Consider the following 15750-nt stretch of genomic DNA (forward strand, 5'->3'; position numbering starts at 1 on the left):
CCATGCACTCCAGACAGGACAGCAGAGTGAGGCCCTGTCTCAAAAAAAAAAGAAAGAAAATTAGTCGGGGATGGTGGTGGGCAACTGGAGTTGCAGCTACCGTGGAGGCTGAGGCAGGAGGATTGCTTGATCCCAGGAGCTGGAGGCTGCAGCGTGCTATGATCATGCCTGTGAATAACGACTGTCCTCCAGCCTGGGCACCATAGCTCTCCAAAAAAAAAAAAAAAAAAAAAAAAGGTAAGGAAGTCTAATTATTAAAGATGTACTCATTTATTCTATCACTGGCAAAAAAATAATAAAGTTTAAACAACTTATCAAAATCTTGCTGATGAAGAAAAAGTATCCAGAAAAAAATGTTAGTTGGTAACAAATGTTATAAAGTAACAGACATTGACAATTACTTAAAGACAGAAATAAAAACGGCGATTGTAAGGTTTGCACTGGATGATTGTAAGGTTTGCACTGGATGTTGTATATGTTCTCCTGCCTGACCCCACCACTTCCCAAAAGGAGAGTTTCGGTGCCGCACTCAATGAGGGCCCCACTCACCCTTGGACTCCAGGGTTTTTAATCTACTTAAAAAAAAAAAAAAGTTTCCTCTTTGGAGATGTTTTCTGAAGGCCCCAGATGTGCCTCACATCAGTGTGCAGACTTGATTAGCTGATGAGTTAGTTTATATCTGAAGGTGCACTGGGAGAAATTTCTGATCTTTTGTTTTCAAGTCAGATTTATAGTGATTAAAAAAAATCTTTTCAGGGCTTTGAAACTAACCCAGGCTTTACGGTGGCTAATGAAACATTTCCTATTGAGATGTAGCCGCTCCCCCTCCTTCAGAAAGTTGCATGGAGTTTACGCCTCGCTATTGGAGAGTGTTCACACTTGGTTACAGAAAAGACCCTGATGCAGGGTTTTAGACCAGCACCCCAAAGACTACACATTGTTGATATTTTGCTTACGTCATTACAACTGTCTTGGGATTTGAAGCTAGTCAGTGTGGTACACTGAAGCCAAATTATACAAGAATACAACCCTCCCCAAAGAATTCCTAGCCATTCCCTTCTTTTGCAGAAAGCTGTGCTCGGGAGCAAAACACAGCCAAAGTGGTCAGGGTGGGCTACTCCTAGAAACCATTATGTATTTATTTATTTTATTTTATTTAGTTATTTTTTTTTGAGACCAAGTCTGTCACCCAGGTTGGAGTGCAGTGGCTCAATCTCAGCTCACTGCAGTCACTGCAACCTCTGCCTCCCGGGTTCAAGCAATTCTCCTGCCTCAGCCTCCCGAGTAGCTAAGACTACAAGTGCATGCCACACACCCATCTAATTTTTTGTATTTTCAGTAGAAACGGGGTTTCACCGTGTTAGCCAGGATGGTCTCGAGCTCCTGACCTCTTGATCTGCCTGGCTCGGCCTCCCAAAGTGCTGGGATTACAAGGTGTGAGCTGCCGTGCCCAGCCTAGAAATCATTTTTAAATGAAAGATCTGCAGCATGTATAATGTTATCAAAGGAACCATAGCTTAGGTGTCATCGTTTCTACAGATGATTTCATGTGCAAGGCAGTTCCATCCTCTGTCTTTATAAATGTGTCTTTTCTTTCAGGATGTTGGACTGTCATGTTGGGAGAGGGCCCAGCATATCATTCGTTTCCTGCTTACTTGCAACTTCACTTCTCTTTAGCTTACAGAGTGTTGTATAATCTTGACAGGTTTGGGCAGGGAATAAACATTGGTGCAAACACCTAGTTCTGTAAACTTAAGGCTAATCCTGTAGAGACGTATGTGCCCAGCAAGTGCCTGCATGGTGGACGCTTGGCAAATGTTGATGGAATGAGTGAAAGAATCAATGATGCTCATTGGTCGTATTTGACAGCAGAGTCGGTGAAGACGACAGAATCCCTGACATTATGATTTGATCTCAGCATAATTCTCAGTAACCCTAATGTGTTTGATATATTCAGGAGCTTTGGCATAGCTTAGGAGCATTTAGAAAGGAATTAAACAGTCACTTAACTTTTGATTTTATTTGCTATTTATCTTTTGCTTAACTTTAAAAATGTATGTATCTTTTGACTCAACAAATGTACTTTTAAGAGTGTATTCTGGCTGGGTGTGGAGACTCAAGCCTGTAATCCCAGCACTTTGGGAGACTGAGGTGGGAGGATCACCTGAGGTCAGGAGTTTCAGACCAGCCTGGCCAACATGGCCAAACCCCATCTCTACTAAAAATACAAAAATTAGCTGGGCGTGGTGGCACGAGCCTGTAATCCCAGCAACTCCGGAGGCTGAGGCAGGAGAATTGTTTGAACCCAGGAGGCGGAGGTTGCAGTGAGCTGAAATGGTACCACCATACTCTCCAGTCTGGGTGACAGAGCAAGACTCCGTCTCAAAAAAAAAAAAAAAAAAAAAGGGAGTGTATCCTACAGAAAAACTCACCCAAGTTTATAATGATGTATGTGTGGAAGGGATAATTTTAAATATATAATATATATAAATATTGAGATGGGGTCTCACTACATTGCCCAGGCTGGTCTCAAACTCCTGGGCTTAGGCAAGCCTCCTGCTTTAGCCCTCCTAGTTGCTGGGACCACAGGCCCTCCACACCCGTACCTGACCTGAAGGGACAATTGTTGACACATAGTCTATTGTGTTGAAAATCAAAACAACACTGATATCCATTGATAGGAGATGGGACTGATAAAATAAGGCACACCTACACTAAGTAGCCATTAAGAAGTGAGACTGGCCTGGTGCTGTGGCTCTTCACCTGTATTCCCAGCACTTTGGGAGGCCAAAGTGAGAGGATTGCTTGTCCTTGGGAGTTCAAGACGAGCCTGAGCAACATAGTGAGACCCTGTCTCTACAAATTTTTTTTTTTTTTTTTTTTGAGACAGAGTCTTGCTGTGTTGCCCGGGCTGCTGGGCAATGGCATGATCTCGGCTCACTGCAACCTTCGCCTCCTGGATTCAAGCAATTCTCCTGTCTCAGCCTCCCAAGTACCTGGGACTACAGGTGCCCGCCCCCATGCCTGGCTAATTTTTGTATTTTTAGTGGAGATGGGGTTTCACCATGTTGGCCAAGATGGTCTTGAACTCCTGACTTCAAATGATCCACCTGCCTTGGCTTCCCAAAGTGCTGGGATCCCAGGTGTGAGCCACAGTGCCCGGCCCAGATCACTTCTTCACTTGAGCTAGGATCCATCTGGGGCTTTAGGGTGCATGAGGCAGGATCAGGATTTTGGAAAGCTGTGGACACAGAACTAGCAAATCCTTGATTGTGGGTTTGGTACAAGGTGCAAGACTTGTCATTCAGCTAGGACTGTCTCTTTCGGACCTTTAAAAACATTAACTGGGAAGGGAAGAGTCCCTGGGGGTGTTTGAGGCCTGGACTCTGATGTGGGGCAGGGTGACAGTCGCTTTAAGGGCCCTGTGGATGGGTGTTGTTCACATGGAGTAGAAGACAGTGGGCAAGAGCACCAGGCCAGGCCTTGGCTGCTGTGACCTGAGACTGCATCCAGAGGGCAGAACTGTATGCGTGCCCCACTCCTGGAAAAAGAGGCAGTCACCATCCAGATCTAGTTCCTGGAGGGAGGTATGGAGCAGTTGGGGTCACAGTGTTGCATGAATCGCAGAGGGGGCTCACAGGGGTCTCCAGATGTGGCCATGCAGTGACGCTGCCCAGCCCTGATGCCCCTCCTCAGCCCACTACTCCCTGCCCCGGGTTAGGAGGAGATGCAGGGGGTGACCAGGACAGGGTGTGAGTAAGGATGATGAGCGGGGACAAGACCCTGTGCCCCATAGGTTGAGGATGTTCTAGAGGGTATTGTGTATTGGGAGGAGGGTGTGGGGAAGAGGGTGAGTGCTCCCAGCCCTATACCAGTCCATGAAACCATTACAGAAGCAAACCTGCCCCCACCAGGAGCCTGCATATAAAAACAAGGAATGGCCCCAGTTCAAATGTATCGTGTTCCTCTCTGCTTAATAGGGAGGTTATAAAACTTAATTATAGAACATAATTCTAAGGACATCAGTGGCTTCCTGAGGCTGACAGCAGGGATCACAGACCCAAAGACATGCGTCATCAATGACAGAGGCAGAAATAAGATGCTCTCGGGTGAGGGGACTCCAGCCCACCACCAAGAGGCCACCCTAATGTCTTGGGGCCTGGAGCAGTCGGGGCAACAGAGGCCCAGATGCTGTATGTCTAAATGTTTAAAAGTTACCAATCAAGCAACAAGCTGCTAAATAAATATCCCCCCTTGACAGTTCAACCTTCAACATGAGCTGATTCAAAGTTCACGCCCGAATGGGCAGCATGCAGGGCCAGGCTGGGCCTGCCCCACGTGTCCTCCCAGCCCTGGCTCCATCGCTGGCCACTGTGCGCATGGCATTCAGGAGGTGGACCTTTATACCCTCCAAACAGCAGCCCCGGGTCACCCTTCAGACCTATGGGTGGGCAACACCAGGGGCACAGGTTGCCCTCAGGAGGGTGAGATCCCCATGGGCCCCAGAAGTGGGCTTAGGTTATGTGGGGGAGAGAAGCCTCAGGTTCAGGTACCCAGAGCGTGGTCTAGAATTGGATGCATGGGCTCGGGGTGGGCACCTCCTCTGCACCCTCCTCCTCACGCTTGTTTCCCAGCATAGAGTGCTTTCCTCTGACCTCCTCCTGGCCAAACCCTTTGTGGCTCTGCAGTAGGCTCACCTCTTCCAGGAAGCCCTCCCAGGCCTACCTGGCTGAGAGCTCCTGCAGCCTTTGATGATGTTCTCCTGCATCTTGGCACAGAATCTTTTACAGCCACCATAGCCAATCTTTTAAAATCACTTGAGAGCACTTAAAAAAAACACATCAGTATTTTTACACCTGATTTTTACACCTGGAGCCCAGTCTTGTGCAACAGAACCTAGGAGTGGAGCCTAAGCATGGACAGTTTTTAAAGCCCCAGGCAGCCAGGGCTGAGGACCTCGGCAATGGAGCCTGTTTGTTAGTTCGCTTTCCTTGTGTATATCGTCTCTTGAGCGTCTCTTCTCGTGGCCCAGACCTCAATAGACGCTGAATAAATATTTGCTGACCCCAACAACTGAGATCGAAAACCAGAATGCAGAACTGTTCTAGTAATAATTGAGTGACTTGCATTTCACTGGCTTTGCACTAAACCAAATGCTCAGTAACTACTAGTAAATCGAGTGAAATTAACTAGGGCACTAAATGATTATTTTAAGCCTCTTGTGAGTTTCAAGAGAATTCTTTTTGTGGCCTCACTTGTGTCCATGTTATTTACTTTATCATTCATTCATTCATCCATCTATCTGTCCATTCAGTAAACATTTCTTTGAGCCTCTGTAATGTGCCAGGCTCTGAACTAAGCTGCCGGGGAAATAGAGATGAAAGCACTGGCTACAGCTTAATGGGGAAAACAGATGTGAACCCAAAGAATTAGAGCGTGCACCGCAGCTGCCACCCATTATTACTCTCTACTGAAAGTCACAAGCCTGGGGCTGATTCATTTTGGCACCAGTATTACCTCCATGAACCCCTGTGGTCTAAGAGCAGCAGTACTCAAAGTGAGGCCCCCAGACCAACAGGATTGATGTCATGTGACCTAGAGACTTACAAGAAATGCAAATGGTCAGACCCTACCCCAGACTCAGAAACCCCGCAGGTGGGACCAGCAGTCTGTTGGAACAAGACCTCCTGATCATTGTGATGCCTGATAATGTTTGCCAGCCTTTGCCTTCCAGCCATTTTTCTCAAGCTTGGCTACACATTCAAATCATTCAAATGAGGAGCTTCCAAAAATTTGGTCCCCAGAATCAATTAAATCAGGCTCTCAGCTAGTTGTGGTGGCTCATTCCTGTAATCCCAGTATTTTGGGAGGCCGAGGCAGGCAGATCACTTGAAATCAGGAGTTCGAGATCAGCCTGGCCAACAGTAGCAATCCTGTTGCTACTAAAAATACAAAAATTAGCCAGGTGTGGTGGTGCGTGCCTGTAGTCCCAGTTACTTGGGAGGCGGAGGCAGGAGAATTAGTTGGACTTAGCGGGTGGAGGTTGCAGTGATCCGAGATCATGCCACTGCACTCTAGCCTGGGCGACAGAGTGAGACTCCTGTCTAAAAAAAAAAAAAATCAGGTTGTCAGGGAATAGGATCTGGGCCTCAGAACTGTTGAAGCTCTCCAGGTGAATGGCATGAAGCCGCGCCTTAGCAGGCGTGAGAATGCCTATCAAAGGCCAGGCTGACTGACGACCACCAGAGTGTCTGGGCCGCTCAGCCAGGACTCCTGCTTCTCTCGAGTCATCTTCACACGGGGGTGTTCAGAACGAGCTCCGCATTCTATTTCCGGCTCCGAGGTTCCTCTCCCAAGCGTGAACTTCGTTCAGACATGTAGCAGAACCTGCCTTTTCAACGAACACTAGCGAAGTCGGCTCAGGAAGGAAATGTCAGTGATGCCAAAGCTGCCAACTCTGTGCTTGTTGAGTAGTGATTCTTGATCCGTCATACGGGAAGAGAGAGTAAGAGGTGAATCACATGCTGAGTGGCTTGTGCTGTGAATGTTTGCTGAGCTCTTTGGAACTCTCTGGGTATGAGTAACTCAGGCCCTTATGAATTCCTTTTGTCATCTTAGTCTCCTATTTCTGAACTGAGTTAAATCATATATTACATCAGTAATTTATATATATTATTTCTTTTTGTTTTTTCTTTTTGAGACAGGGTCTTACTCCTCACTCCTGTTGCCCAGGCTGGAGTGCAGTGGCACAATCACGGCTCACTGCAGCCTCCACTTCTCGGGCTCAGGTGATCCTCCCATCTCAGCCTCCCAAGTAACTGGGACTACAAGCACATGTGCCACCACGCCAAGCTAATTTGTTGTCTTTTTTGTAGAGACAGGGTTTCACCATGTTGCCCAGGCTGTCTGAAACTCTTAAAGCGATCTACCCACCCCAGCCTCCTAAAGTGCTGGGATTACAGGTGTGAGCCACCCCACCCAGCCAAATTATAATTTATCTTATGTTATGATTACATGTATTCTAATTAGCAAGTGCATAGAAAAGTATAATAATCACAAGAATAATTACTGTCTGTTGAATGCTTGCTATGTGTTAGGCATTATGTTAAGCACTTTACATACATAGTCTCAATAAGCTTCAAAAAAGCCCAATGCATACGTATTACTGTATTCCCTGTTTTCTCAAGATGAGGAAACTGAGGAGAAGGACTGTGAGTAACTCACTCAAGGTCATATAGACAGAAAATGGCAGAGCCAGAGTTTGAACCTAGGTCTATCATCAAAGATTGCTCTTTTAGTCCCCCGCCTCTACTGCCTCATGGTAAATAGTGGTATTAGCATATAGTAATACTGTCAAAGTTATATAGTGTAATATGCAAATAATTGCTACTGGATAGTGTTTTCTTCCTACATAAAATTATACATGATTTAACAGGCAATCGTACATAGTATAAACTCAGTAAAATGCTGTATATGAAACAGTATTACCATTTACAGCTACTTTTATAATATCAATTGTATATCAATTATAGTTAATTTGTATCTGTAACCAATAATGTTATTTCAAAAGGCCATTCCTGGAATGTTGCCTTTTTTTTGAGACAGGGTCTCACTCTGTGGCCCAGGCTGGAGTGCAGTGGCACAATCAGGGCTCACTGCAGCCTTGGCTTTCTGGGCTCAAGCCATCCTCCTGCACGAGCCCCTGGTAGCTGGGACTGCCACCACTCCTGTTTAATTTTTTAGATTTTTAATAAAGATGAGGTCTCATCATGTTGCCCAGGCTGGTCTCAAACTCCTGAGCTCAAGCCATCCTCCCACCCTGGCCTCCCAAAGTGCTCGGATTACAGGCATGAGCCACCACAACCGACCTGGAATGTTGCATTGAGAATATGTGACATCTCTGAAAATACTAGGTGATTACTTAGATACAGGGTTAAAGGAAAAAAGCAGGATGTAAAATTATACATATGATACCAGTTTTGTTAAAAATATGCGCATGTATTTTATATGCATAAAAAAATAGGAAGGAAGTGCCCCAAATCTTTCACAGAAATTGTGATTAGATGGTTGGATTACAAGAGATTTTTATTTTTTCCTTGATACTTGAGGCCAGACCAAGATGTGAGGGTGAAGGGTACTTGAGACAGGTTGGTAGCTTGGCAGTGCTGCAAACTGGTGTCCTCTGAATTTTTGTTCCACATTTTTTAAGTGGGACAGGGAGAAATTGGTTACCGATTGATAAGTAATGTGTACAAATATAGATGAACTTCCTGGTTCATTCCCACAGACCAAAGTAGAATACCTGCTCTTTGGCAGGAACAGTGGGGAGAGGAAGCAAATTATTTCCCACTTCTCTATTGCTCTTATTCTTTCTTTGTAAAATTCCAAACCCCTCAGTTTATTGAGAAACGTCTTAGTTTAAAATGTGAATGCTAAAATAAGTTACTAATTCCTAGCCCTTTCACTGGTATAATTGGGGTTTTTGCATTTCAGCTGACTGCTACATTCACGGTACAAAAATACTGCACAGGGAGAGGCTGATGGCAGTGAGGAACAGTTTTGTTTGTTTCTTTAATTATTACATTTCTCTCTTCCTCATGTTTTGCCAGTGACATAAGGCGTCCTGTGAGGAGTCCTGTGTTAACTGGCCCAGCGTTTCCACTTAAACCTAGGCATGTCAGCACCCTTTTCTCATTCGAGAAAAATTAGAAAATACACAAAGAACGACTTTCCAAATGACAAGGGGAAATTTTTTAAAATTATTATTTTTTAAAGCTGCAAGGAATGAACATCTGAAAGATCTCATGGGCCTGGGTTCTCTAGGAGTTGGCAGTAATAACACAATCACCCAATCATCTGCTGGTGGCCAAAAGGAAAGCCCTTATCAAAAAGGTGTTTAGGAGCCTGGAGTCACAGCTCTTATCTCTGATGAGAAGCTGTGCGCGCTCTAAGGTGAGGTGGCCTGGTGCAGCCCCCCGGAGAGTGTTTATAAGTTCTTGCAGTGACAAGTTGTCACATTTTCTTTTTGCTTCATCCAGATGCATGAATCGAAGCAACTAAAGTCTGAAAGGGAATGAAATGCCCTGAGCCAGTATCTGTAACCTGCGGGTGACAACTTGAGAGCAACAAGTGACTGGGTTTAAGATGATCTCCTTTTAAAGGCATCTTTAAAGCAAGAGGAAGCATGTGTGTTAGGGATCCACGTGCATGTGATGAACTACATAGAGCAGTGAGGTGGTGCAAATGGAAAAATCAGTAGCGGATACATGGGGTGAGGAGGTAGTGAGATGGCACAAGGCTACAGCACATGCATGAATGCAAAGGTGCATGCCACAACACCCGGCTCATTTTCGTATTTTTTGTAGAGACAGAGTTTCACCAGGTTGCCCAGGCTGGTCTCTAGTTCCTAGGTTCAAGCAATTATCCTGCCTCAGCCTCCCAAAGTGCTGAGATGGCAAGGCGTGAGCCATTGCTCCTGGCCACCATCTCTCAAAAAAAAAAAAAAAAAAAAAAAAAAAAAAAAGGTATGATGGCTCATTCCTGCATCCCTACACTTTGGGAGGCAGCTATGCTACAGCCTGGGTGACAGAGCAAGATTCTGTCTCTTAAAGAAAAAAAATTTAAGTCTTCCAACCCCTGAATATGGAACGTCTTTCCATTTACTTATGTTTTCTTTAGTTTTTTTTGTTTTTTTTTTTTAATAAGATTGTGTTATCTGCAAATAGAGATAGTTTTGCTTCTCCCATTCAATTCTGGGTGCCTTTTGTCTTCTTTTCCTGCCTAGTTTCCCTGGCTAGAACCTCCAGTACAGTGTGGAATGGAAATGGTGCCGGGTGGCTTATGCCTGTAATACCAGCACGTTGAGAGACCAAGATGGGCAGATTGCTTGAGCCCAGGAGTTTGAGACCAGTCTGGGCAACATGGTGAAACCCCGTCTCTAAAAAAAAAAAAAAAACAAATATTAGCCAGGCATGGTCAACCATGCCTGTAGTCCCAGGTACTCTGGAGGCTGAGGTGAGAGGATCGCCTGAGCCTGAGAGGTCCAGGCTACAGTGAGCTGAGATTGCCTCACTGCACTCCAGCCTGGGTGATAGAGTGAGACCCTGTATCAAAAAAAAGGGGGGGGGGAGGTGGTAAGAGTAGACATTCTTGTCTTTTTTTATGATCTTAGAAGGAGAAAGCATTTAGTCCTTCATCATTAGGTATGATGTTAGCTGTGGGTTTTTCACACATGCCGTTATTGGGTCGAGGAAGCTTCCTTCTATTCCTAGTTTGTTGAGTGTTTTTATCATGTAAAGTTGTTAGATTTTGTTAAATGCTTTAGTTCTGTGTCTGTTTAGATAATCATGTAGTTTCTGTCCTTTATTCTGTTAATAATATTGTATTATATTAATTGAGGTTCACATGTTAAACCAACCTTGCATTCTTGGGATAAATCCCACTTGATCATGGTGCACAATCCTTTTGTATGCTCTTGGATTCAATTTCTTGTATTTTCTGGAGGATTTTTACATCTAAAATAATAAGAGATCTCGGTTTGTAGTGTCCTTTTCTTGTGATATCTTTATCTGATTTTGGTCTCAGGATGATACTGGCCTTGTGGAATGAATTAGAAAGTATTCCTTTTTCCTCTATTTTTGTGCAGTTTATAGAAAATTAGTATTCTTTTTTTTTTTTTCTCCCAAGACAGAGTCTCACTCTGTTGCCCAGGCTGGAGTGCAGTGGCATGTTCTTGGCTCACTGTAACCTCAACCTCCAGGGTTCAAGTGATTCTCATACCATGCCAGGCTAATTTTTGTATTTTTAGTAGAGATGGGGTTTCACCATGTTGGCCAGCCTGGTCTCGAACTCCTGACCACAAGTGATCCACCACACCCAGCTAATTTTTGCATTTATAGTAGAGATGGGGTTTCACCATGTTGACCAGGCTGGTCCCGAACTCCTGGCCTCAAGTGATCCTTCGGCCACGGCCTCCCAAAGTGCTAGGATTATAGGCATGAGCCACCGCACCAGCCCTACTTTCCAATTTTTAGAAATCTATCCCGGTGCCTTTTCTATTTATCATGGGTTTTTGTTTTTTTTTTTTAACCATCTTTCCCTTAGATTGATGATATTTTTAACGAAATCAAATTTGGTGAATATGTGGACACTGGAAAGCTAATCGACAAGATCAACTTGCCAGATTTCCTCAAAGTGTACCTTAACCACAAGCCACCTTTTGGTAACACCATGAGTGGCATCCACAAAAGTTTTGAGGTGCTCGGTTATACCAACTCCAAAGGGAAAAAGGCCATTCGAAGAGAGGACTTCCTGAGACTGCTCGTTACTAAAGGTAAGCACATACATCAGGATGTCTGGTAACATGCTGGGGCCATTCCCAGTGTGGAGAGCTGAGTTTGGGGAGCCAGCCCCTGTGAGAGCTCCATCTTTCATGAAAGAGGTGATTTGACCGGATTGGAGCCATGAGGGGTCTGGCTGACCCACCTGCATCCCTGGCAAGTACGAGGTAATGGGAGGGACCTGGAGCTAGAAAGCAGAAGAATGTGATTTGTGATGCAGCTACCTGAGCCTCAGCAAGACTTGTCATCCTCACTTGTAAAATGGGAATAAAAACGCCAGCTGATCCATCTCCCTGGGCTGTCATAAGATTTGGGTTGGGGCCGGGCGCAGTGGCTCATGCCTATAATCCCAGCACTTTGGGAGGCCGAGGAGGGCAGATCGCTTGAGGTCAGAAGTTCAAGACCAATCTGGCCAATGTGGTGAAACCCCGTCTCTACTAAAAATACAAAAATTAGCCGGGTATGGTGGCATGTGCCTGTAATTCCAGCTATTTGGGAGGCTGTGGCAGGAGAATTGCTTGAACCCGGGAGGTGGAGGTTGCAGTGAGCCGAGATTGTGCCACTGCAGTTCAGCCTGGGTGACAGAGGGAGACTGTCAAAAAGAAAAAAAGAAAGAAAAAAAAAATTTGGATTGCATTTGTGAAATGCAACCACACCAAAGTAAACTTTTTAATTTTTACCTACTATGTTTATCATTATTGTACATGAGGATGTCAAGTAAACTCTCGGGATGACAGTTTCATCTTAGTCCAAGTGGGTGGTTCTGAGAAGGGGGAATTTGAAATGAAGCAGAGCCTGGTCCCCGCAGCATGCTGCCCTGTTTCTCTATGCCGGCCCCACGTATGTTCCCTGCCTGGAGGACCCTGTTTAACACCATTAGGAAGCATATGTGACAGTATCATGGGACTCTAGATCATTTTTGTGTCTAAAGAAAAGGGGCTGGGCGCAGTGGCTCACACCTGTAATCCCAGCAGTTTCAGAGGCTGAGGCGGGAAGATCACCTGAGCCCAGGAGTTCGAGACCAGCCTGGCCCAATGTAGCAAGACTTCATCTCCACCAGAAAAGTTTTTGTTGGTTTTGTTTTTTTTTTTTTTTTGAGACGGAGTCTTGCTTTGTCGCCCAGGCTGAACTGCAGTGGTGCCATCTCAGCTCACTGTGACCTCTACCTCCAGGGTTCAAGCAATTCTCCTGTCTCAACCTCCCGAGTAGCTGGGATTACAGGCATGCACTACCACACCCGGCTAATTTTTGTATTTTTAGTAGAGATGGGGTTCCACCATGTTGGCCAGGTTGGTCTCAAACTCCTGACCTCAAGTGATCTACCCACTTTGGCCTCTGGAAGTGCTGGGATTATAGGCATCAGCCACCATACCCAGCCTAAACTTTTTTTTTTAATTGAGTAAAAGAAAAAAAAATAGTGGGATAATTCTTTCTAAGACCTCTGAATAATCACACTAAGCCCTGACAGTATGCTTGGCCTCAAGAGCTAAACAACCACCTTCTTACTCTTTGACACACAGGTGAACACATGACGGAGGAGGAGATGTTGGATTGCTTTGCTTCGCTGTTTGGCCTGAATCCCGAGGGATGGAAATCCGAGCCTGCAACCTCCTCTGTCAAAGGTACCCTGGCTGGCTTTGTCTGGGCATATAGCTGTGGCTCAATAATTTGTTGTAGACTTAAGTACATTTATTTCTCCTGATTGGTGCAAGCCACTCTCCCTAAGACTGCACATAACAAAGTAAGTCTGTTGGGAATCCCACATGAATAAGTTATGAAAAGAACAGTGAGTGGTGGCTTTTGTTCCCGCACTCTGTCCGTCCTTTTGTTTCTTCTGGGCTTATTTTCCCTTTGTTCCACTGACCTGTCATCTTGCCAGCTTGGGTGGGTGAATATTGGCCACCAGTAGAGGATCCAGTTTGACAGCTGTTTCAGAAGAAGAGGTATGTCAAGAGAGACTTGGGGGCCAGGCACCATGGCTCATGCCTGTTTTCCCAGCACTTTGGGAGGCCAAGGCAGGAGAATCGCTTGAGGTCCAGAATTTGAGACCGGCCTGGGCAACATAGCAAGATTCCATGTCTATAAAAAATAAAACAGGCTGGGTGTAGTGGCTCACACCTGTAATCCCAACACTTTGGGAGGCTGAGGAGGGTGTATCACTTGAGGTCAGGAATTCAAGACCAGCCTGACGAACATGGTGAAACCCCATCTCTTCTAAAAATACAAAAATTAGCCAGATGTGGTGGCACACACCTGTAATCCCAGCTACTTGGGAGGCTGAGGCAGGAGAATCACTTGAATGCAGGAGGTAGAGGTTGCAGTGAGCCGAGACCACACCACTGCACTCTAGCCTGGATGACAGGAGCAAAACTCTGTCTCTAAATTAATTAATTAATTAATTAAAGCAAAACAAAACAATTAGCTCGCCATAGTGGTGCGTGCTTTTTGTCCCAGCTACTCAGGAGGCTTAAGTGGGAGGATGACGGGCCCAGGTGTTCACGGCTGCAGTGAGTTAGGATCGTGCCACTGTACTCCAGCCTGGGCAACAGAGTGACAGCCTGTCTCAATTAAAAGAGAGAGAGAGAGAGAGAAAGATTTGGAGGAGAGAGCATCAACTTGGGAAGCACAAGCCTAGCTGCAAGCTGCCAAAACTTTCAAGTTTTTAAAGATCATCCTCATGTCCCTTCCTGCTATAGCCTAAGTATTTTTCACCTTCTTTTCGTGCACTGGACCTGAAGTTAGGGCTGTGACCTTCAGCTCAGGAGGAACCAATCTAAACGGCTCTTCTAGGCTCACTGGTGCAGGAGCAACTCTGCTGACAAGCCCGAGGGTGGTCAGATCCCACCACCATTACCAAGACTGAGGAGGGTACAAAGACCCCTCACCCATTCCCCTTTTCCCTCTCCTCTTATTGTCCATTCCCCACGTCAAATTAAAGTCCCTGAACTCAGATAGTTCCAGAATCTAGTAGCTAACAGGTCATTCCCAACCTGCAAGCTCTCCCTACCCCATTCCTTTATGTACTTCGGATCTCAGAATGTACCTTTCCCGATTGTTACATATTTCTGCTGTGTTTAATCAATCATACCATGTGATTAAGGCTTTCCAGTAAGGTTTGCAGAGATTTGGTTAACAGTGTTCTGTTCTATAAAGGAGAGATTTTTAAGCAATTTCCACCCAGAGTTTTTCAAGGAATCAAAGCCAAATCACAGCACAAAGCCCCTCTTGTTTTTGTTTAGTAGCATTTCCTTGTGTTTTGGAAAATCCTTCTGAGTTAGAAACATAATCATTGAGGCCGGGTGCGGTTGCTATAATCCCAGCGCTTTGGGAGTCTGAGGTGGGAGGATCACTTGAAGCCAGCAGTTTGAGACCAGCCTGGGCAACAAAGTGAGACCCCATCTCTAGGAAAAATTTTTTTAAATGAGCTGGGCATGGTGGCGTGTGCCTGTGGTCCCAGCTACTTGGGAGGCTGAGGTGGGAGGATCGCTTGACCCCAGGAGTTCAAGGCTGCAGTGAGCTATGATCGTGTCACTGCTCTCCAGCCTGGGCAACACAGTAAGGCCCTGTCTCAAACCCTCCCCCCACCCAAAAAAAGAAAGAAACATAATCATCGTGAAGGCATTTGGTGTTCTGTTCTTGTTTTGGCTAGGCTCAGAAATTTGCCTTGAAGAAGAACTTCCAGACGAAATCACTGCAGAAATATTCGCGACTGAAATTCTTGGCTTAACCATTTCAGAATATTCTGGCCAGGATGGTCAGTGAAGTTACCAGGAATGTTTAAATCACAAAGGACTTTGGGTGTGTGTGCACACACGTGCGTGTGTTTTCCATGAGGCACTGCTTTTTATGCATTTCCCTCCCCCCATCATCTTTAGAACATTTAGACATTAAAGCAAATTTCTGGTGAGCAATGGAATTCACAAAGTTGGACATTCCACTGTTTCTGAAATAGAAAAGTAGGCGGAGGCGAGAAAAACCCTGGCAGCTGGATGTACATGGTGGCTGGATCTCTGGGTCTCTGGCGATGCTGCCTGGATGGGGTTTGCACGAGATACAGAGGGGGCGTGGTCTTGGGGAGCAGAGAGGTCCTCAGCCAGCAGCAGGCCTTCCTCGAGACACGTATGGTCCAGGGAAATGATGGTCCATGGCCTCATCCCCTGTCCCTGCAGGGCTGCCTGGACCCTCCACCCAGTGTGGCCCAGTGGGGATCACCTCTGCCTGTTGTGGGGCTGGGGTTGGGGTGCCGGGTGCACCAGGCTTCTGAGAGTCCCAGATTGTGGCTTCTTATCAGCAAAACACCCAAGTGGTGGTGTGTGGCCGTTACAAAGAGCATCATTGACCATGCTTAACCCTGGTGACAGCTGCCAGGAGAATGCAGAAGCCCCTCTGAGCCCCCCCGAACCCGTTCACA

At 45.8% G+C, this 15750-nt stretch overlaps 1 protein-coding gene across 1 annotated transcript in view; it reads left to right on the plus strand.

Moving 5' to 3' along the window:
- The window catches only part of WDR66 (WD repeat domain 66), an 82123-nt gene extending 66868 nt beyond the window's left edge, over window positions 1-15255 (plus strand). Inside the window, exons 20-22 of the mRNA XM_023205274.2 lie at window positions 11104-11332; window positions 12860-12961; window positions 14989-15255. Coding sequence (XP_023061042.2) covers window positions 11104-11332; window positions 12860-12961; window positions 14989-15101 — 444 coding nt within the window. The 3' untranslated portion in view covers window positions 15102-15255. The remainder of the gene's footprint in view (window positions 1-11103; window positions 11333-12859; window positions 12962-14988) is intronic.
- Window positions 15256-15750: the final 495 nt, after the last annotated feature.

This window comes from Piliocolobus tephrosceles, chromosome 10, assembly GCF_002776525.5.
Source record: "Piliocolobus tephrosceles isolate RC106 chromosome 10, ASM277652v3, whole genome shotgun sequence".
Lineage (NCBI taxonomy): Eukaryota > Metazoa > Chordata > Mammalia > Primates > Cercopithecidae > Piliocolobus > Piliocolobus tephrosceles.